Source organism: Enhydra lutris, unplaced genomic scaffold, assembly GCF_002288905.1.
Source record: "Enhydra lutris kenyoni isolate GAN:26980312 unplaced genomic scaffold, ASM228890v2 scaffoldscaffold16, whole genome shotgun sequence".
NCBI classification, from domain to species: Eukaryota; Metazoa; Chordata; class Mammalia; order Carnivora; family Mustelidae; genus Enhydra; species Enhydra lutris.
In genome coordinates this window covers 24,681,300-24,688,167 of record NW_019154100.1, presented here as the reverse complement: position 1 = coordinate 24,688,167, position 6,868 = coordinate 24,681,300, and the positions used below count along the sequence as shown (strand labels likewise).

The 6,868-nt window shown below is 41.4% G+C and overlaps 1 protein-coding gene across 1 annotated transcript in view; it reads right to left on the bottom strand.

The window, feature by feature from the left end:
• Positions 1-4,420: 4,420 nt before the first annotated feature.
• Positions 4,421-6,868, bottom strand: part of LOC111147394 (neuropeptide Y) — a 7,845-nt gene continuing 5,397 nt past the window's right edge. The window contains exons 3-4 of the mRNA XM_022503400.1: positions 6,753-6,833; positions 4,421-4,620 (exon numbers count right to left, since the gene is read on the bottom strand). Coding sequence (XP_022359108.1) covers positions 4,596-4,620; positions 6,753-6,833 — 106 coding nt within the window. The 3' untranslated portion in view covers positions 4,421-4,595. The remainder of the gene's footprint in view (positions 4,621-6,752; positions 6,834-6,868) is intronic.

The following is a 6,868-nucleotide window of genomic DNA, read 5'->3' as shown; positions in this document are numbered from 1 at the left end:
AAACAGCTATGAAGGGCCCCTTCCTCTACTCTCATCCCCATGCCCCTTTGCCTGGTGGAATCTGATGGATTCATTAACCACAGTGCACTGTGGGCAGAGACATTGTATCTGAAGTTAACTTGCATTTACTCATGCCCCTTCTTCCATCTACTGCTAGATGTGGCAGACTGGCTCTTCTTGTCTCTCCATCTGTTTGGCTAAGTGGATCTGAGCCTCTGCCCCACAGACCTCACTATTCCTCTATGCTGCACCAGGATGCTGAGATGCTGGTGGGGTACAGAGGTACTGCAGAAGCTCAGGCCTTAGCTGGGTGCTCTGATTCAGCTTACGGCAACCCTGCATTTGGCCTCATTGGATACTTGCCCATCTGGCACTTTTTTCCTATTTTAGCAATTGATTCTACAGTTCCTTTGTCAGGAAACTGAAAAGGGAAGCATAAGCGGGTAGGTTCTAGCACCTCACTATACCCAAACCTCTAACACTCCTATCTTTGCACTTCCAATAACACACCATAAATATCTGCCTCCCTCATTAGATGGTAAATTCCTTGAAAAACTATTATTGATCTTTATATCCCCAGTACAATGTCTGATACATAGTAGTTACTCAAATACTATTGAGCAGATGAATGAATGGATGAATGAGTTTGGCCATTCTTGGACCTACTTCACTGACCCAACTCCTGGCCACTCTGCCTCTGTTCCTATCAGGTAGTCCCCTGACCACTCCCTACACAAGCTCAGGTTGACCCACCTCTGTGTTCACCCAGCTCAACATCCTCATTTTCTGTTAAGACTTTTCCAGCTAGTTCTGCCCACACTCATTTCCTTTTCTAAATGCCTTTGGCACAATTTAGTACTTTGCTATTCTCAGGTTGTTTTAAGTGTGCTAAAGTTATGTTCTGAACCAGGCTATTTAAGACCTGGGTGTTGACTGACTTCTTCCATGAAACATCATCAGGAGGGCAAAATTTGCAAATAGAGAAACTGTTATCTAGTCTCCCTACCTTGAATTAGGAGGGGAAAGTCACTTCCTTTGCCTAGGCCTCAGTTTCCTCCTCTATGAAAATGGGGGAATAATCATCTGAGTGTGTCACAGCCATTGTAAGTGACAAAATAAAAATACAACGACATCTGCAAAAACCTTATGCACAATTTATACCTCTTAGAATGTAGTATTGAGTTTGGATCATCAGAGACCTTAATAAATACTTGGAGATTTACTTGATAAAGATGATGTTGCTTAAATGTATCTCATTTTAATGAAGGTTCAGTTGTTCTTACTGTAACTCTAATAAGGATTATTATTACTTGTAATGACAGATGGGTGATCTGGTACATTTACTCCTGTTCCAAAGAGGGTCAGCAGGCTGTAAATATTTGGAAAATATTACTAGGGAATCTCCTGGAATGCAGTTTTGCAATTTATAAATGTTTACTATTATTGTATTGCTTGAAGTGAATTCTTTTTTATTAGGGATATCTTAGTCTGTTTGGGCTCCTATAGCAAATTACCACAGACAAGTGGCTTAAAAACAGAAATTTATTGCTGATAATTCTGGATGCTGGGTTTTGGGTAAAAGATCAAGGCAGCAGTAGATCTGGTATCTGCTGAGGGCCTGCTTCCTGGTTCATAGACAACCATATCCTTACTATGTCCTCACATGATGGAAGGAATACAGGAGCTCTCTGGGGTCCCTTTTAAAAGGACACTAATCTCATTCATGAAAGCTTCACTCTCAGGACCTAATCAACCCCTCCTAAAGACCCTACCTCCAAGTGCCGTCACTTTGGGGATTAGGATTTCAACATATAAATCTGAAAGAATGCAAACATTCAATCTCTAGCAAGGGAGTTATAATCCAACACAAGAATTATCAAAAACTTCATCCTTATCCATTCCCCTACTATTACTTATTTGTAACATTATCTTAACTTGAATTCTGATCTCAGCATAAACTTATGCAGAATGTCGGGTAGGATTTACAATCCCCGTTTCATGAATGAGAACTCAGAAAATTAGTAAATTTGAAGGTCCAGTGGCGTGGAAGCCACCGAGTCGGGGCCACAGGCTCACATGGTATGAAGAGTCCGTCCTCTTTCTAGTAAGACGAGGTGAAGAGGTGAGATAGCAAGGCCTGATTTATAGGTAAAATAGAGATGGCTTAATATTTAGCCTTTGGGGCACTTAGATTTGGTAGGTAAGTTTAAACTTCTATTTTAAAATGAAATTCCCAGGTTATTTTTCAAGGGTTTATATATATCGCTCCTATCTGCTCTGCTCCGTGTAACTGAGCAACTGAGAACTGAGTAACTATTCTATAATTGGTGATGAATATTCAGATCACCTGTGCTGCCAAAAGAATCTTTCAATTTGTTTTGCATCCTATTAACTTCAGTAAAGAAAATCTCCAAACATACTGGTTAGTAAAGAACTTCTGAAGTTGTGTGATAAGAAATTGCGACTTATTCAACATTTTAAGATTAAAAAAATAATAATAAACACTTTACATATCGGGCGGTAGTCCCCTACACCCTCGCCTGCCCTTATCCAGGTTGGGGTAGAGGGAGGATATGTTCAGGACCCCCAGTGGATGCCTGAAACTGCGGAGAGTACTAAACCCTAAATGGACTGTTTTTTCCTATGTATACATACCTACAATGAAGCTTAATTTATAAATTAGGCACAGTAAGAGATTAATAACAAGGACTAATAATGAAATAGGACAATGATAACAACATACTCTAATAAAAGTGAATTTGGCCTCTCTCCAAATATTTTACTAAGCTGTACTCACCCTCCCTGGGAGATGTGAGATCGCCTACCCCACTAGCGGAAGCGAGGAGAATGACGTGGGCGTTGTGATGTAAAGCTAGGCTACTGGTAACCTTCTGACGATTGGTCAGAAGGAGTAGCGTCTCCTTCCAGATAGCGGTTGTCCGCAGGCGATCGAAACTGCGGTAGGCGTAAGTGCAGATGAGGGTATTTAGTTCAAAGCCCAGAGAAAGAAAAATAAGGACCCAGTAGTGCAATTGCAGGATCATAGGGAAGCTATTTTTAATTTCTTCTATGGAGTACCACGCCTCCATGAGAGAGGATGAATACCCAACTTTTGTATCAACATGGACGGGATTGGAAGAGATTATGCTGAGCGAAATAAGTCAAGCAGAGAGAATCAATTATCATATGGTTTTGCTTATTTGTGGAGCATAAGGAATAACACGGAGGACGTGGGAAGATGGAGAGAAGGGAGTCGGGGAGAAATTGTAGGGAGAGTCGAACCTTGAGAGACTGTGGATTCCGGGGAACTAACTGAGAGTTTTGGAGGGGGAGAGGGGTAGGAGGTTGGGTGAGCCTGGTGGTGGGAATTGTGGAGGGCACATACTGCATGGAGCATCGGGTGTGGTGCATAAACAATGAATTCTGGAACACTGAAAATTTTAAAAAATAAACAAAAATTGAAAAAAAATAAAGACCCACTTAGGAAAATTGTGCAGTGGTTTCATTGAAGGTAGTATCACTGACTTCAGTGGCTGAAGAAACAGAATTCATTATATACAAAGAAGATTTTATATACTCTAAGATTCCCTAAGACGGAATGTATATAGGGGTTTTGTAAACCATTTTAGAACAGCACATGAAAATTATTTTTGCAGGGTGGTTCAAAGTACAAATATAGGAGACCCATTTTACTTGCTTTAGAAATTACATGTAAGACTCTAATGATATAAATTTTAAGCTAAGCCCATGTATAGGTACATGAAGGAGGGGGAAAATTTAATATCCTTTAGTTGAATTAATTAACATTCCCCATGTTGTGTGAAAAGGTAGTCATTCCTACTCAGTGTATTCTGTTTAGGACTCAAATTCTATGTGTAGTGGTCCCCCCCTCCCCAAATGTATAGATCTGAGCTGTCTGATATGATAGCTGCTAGAAACATTTGACTATTGAAATTAAAACCCAGTAAAATTTAAAACTCAGCTCCTCCCTTGCACTTGGTACATGCACGTGCTCAAAAGCAACACATGACTAGTGGTTACTATATTAGAGGAAAGGATATCTTGCAGAAAGTTGTTAGGTCCTTTCTGCTAATAGTATAAGCTAACAAGGTTAACAAGGATTTCATGCCCATGTGGGGGAAAGTTCAGATAATTATTCAAAATTAGCATGCCCCTGCTAGAAGTTTCCAAACACTTTTATTGTCACACACACACACACACACACACACACACACACACACACACACACCTGAGTCTTGATCATCATAAATCATTGTTTCTTTATATATTCCATAATCACTGCTTTAATATTGGTGAAACAAACTTTGAACCTGCTACTGGAGGGAGACTGTGATGTAACGAATACCTTAAAATAATTTTCACTATTGCAACCGCAGGTTTTTCATTGAGGAACAGAACATTTTTGAATGCTTGGTACTTTATTTAAACACACATATATACAAGGATGACAAAGGGAAACCACAGAGTTGAGCACAGTGGCCGCATGCATGGGGAGGGTCAGCAGACTCTAGTTTTACAGGATGAAATTTGGGTTGAAAAATAGGTAAAGACCGGAGAGCAAGTTTCATTTCCCATCACCACATAGAAGGGTCTTCCAGCCTGTCAGACATAAGAAGGAAAGCATGTGAGGGGCGTCTCGGTGGCTCAGTGGGTTAAAGCCTCTGCCTTCGGCTCAGGTCATGATCCCAGGGTCCTGGGATCAAGCCCCACTTTGGGCTCTCTGCTCAGCAGGGAGCCTGCTTCCTCCTCTCTCTGTCCTCCACCTGCCTCTCTACCTACCTGTGATCTCTGTCTGTCAAATAAATAAATAAAATCTTAAAAAAAAAAAAAAAAAAAAGAAGGAAAGCATGTGAGAGAAGCTTCCCAACTTCCTGGGAGGCTTTTCGAAAGTGAGACATTCAGTCCTGAACCAAAAGATGATCGGGAACTGTTGAAAAGGCCCCTGCTGGCATTCTAAACAGGAGACTGTGTAGGATACCAGAGCAGAAGACAGTGGCATAACATACAGCAGCCTAGCTGAGTAGCTTCCACTCATGTTCACGGGAGTCTCGGCCCAATCTCAGAGGGAGTATTTAAAAGGCTCTGTATTTATCAGAGGAGCCAAAGAACTCTGCACTATTTCTGAAGATCAAAACTACAGGATTCACACAAAATGGTAACAAGAAAGTTATTGTTACACAACTCTGAATATGCTTCTTTTGTTTTCCCACAAGCCTTTTTATGTAGTAAGATGCTATTTTTATAAAGAACTCTTTATAATAAAATAGCATGCACAAGCAACTTGAAGGCTGTCAACTTTGGCCCCCTCCTAACTGCCCATGATTGAGACTGTCCATCAGGGTGCAATTAACTCTATGCCATGCGCCAACTGTGAGACTTCAAGCCACAGAACAAAGAGTAGCAGCAAGGTTGTTAAGTCTGGATGGTTCTTTTTTTTTTTCAACCAAAGTACATAAGGTTTACCCTAAACTTTTTATCACAGTAAGCATCACATGCTTGTCAATGAAAGCTTAAAGGCATCTATTGTTTAGTTTTAAAAATAACCCTTATGAATTTTCTACCTGCTTCTCTGGTATTTGCTGTTTAATTCTGGGTTGGTACCTCCAGAGACAAAATTGTTGTTTCCTTCAGAGAAAACAAACCTGACAACTCTAGACCTGTACGTTGGACCTGGCTGGCCATTTCACAGGACAACAGAGGGATGGTGGGAGGGAAAGTAAGTGACTCAGCACGTCACCCAACTTGTTCTTTGGGGAGAACCTCAGTGAAGAGTGACAGGCCAGTCATGCTCCCTGAGCAAGTGTTCTAGTGACCTCTTCTGGGGAACCTGGTTCTTGACATTGTCAAGATCTGGGTTTAAGGTCCACAAGCTCCAACAGAAATGGATGAAATATGCGCCCTGTGATTTGTTCAGGGCAGGGGCAGGAGGGATGGGACATTAGAGCCAGGAGGTTATGAAATTGGAGGAGGGTCTGGCTGCTTTCCAACAGCACTCATTGCTCATTGTTCACGATATTTCACACCAGCTCTTGGTAGGTAGCTCTTCCCAAGATGAGTCCATACTCCCAGAAAGCCTCCAAGGTCACAGACAAGTTACTAAGAATATTATGTCCTTAACATTCATTCCTTGAATGCAATAAATTATTATGTGATATTGAACTTAACATAAGTTGAAAAGTAGACAACAGCTGCCCCCCACTACCGTCACGCCCCCCAACCCCACCACCAAGATGTATCTACAGCTTCATGCAGAACGAGGAAGACTAAATAAAGCAAGACCCATGAGAGACATATGCAGGACATCTAGACACCCCACATACCATATGAAAACTAAAGATTATCTCAGCCAAAGATGGACTGTTAGTCATTTCAGTGTAGAGACGGGGACTTACTCTATGTTCTCCTAATTCTAACCCAGTTAGAAATTCCATATACAGTCTTTTCTGAGGTAAAAGTCTCTTATGTTAAAAATTTTCAAAGAAGCACCAAATAATCTGGAGTAGAAAATAATACCCCACAGAAGCTTAGAGATTTGCAAATCATTATGTGAAAACAAAGGTCCTCACTGCCCTGTGACCCATCTCCATTTCTGCCCAAATGCTACCTGGTTTGGAAGACCCATTCCAATACCCCCCTTCCCCCCCACCCCCACCCCAGGCAGCCTTCTGGGATTTCCCTCTCCTGTGCCATCCTGAGCTCTGCAGCAATGTCCCCACACAAGCCCTTCATACCTAGTTCTGGGAACATTTTCTGTGCTTTCTCTCATCAAGAGGTCTGAAATCAGTGTCTCAGGGCTTGATCGTTTTCCATACCTAAAAGAAAGAAAAGAAAGAAAGAAGGAAAGAAG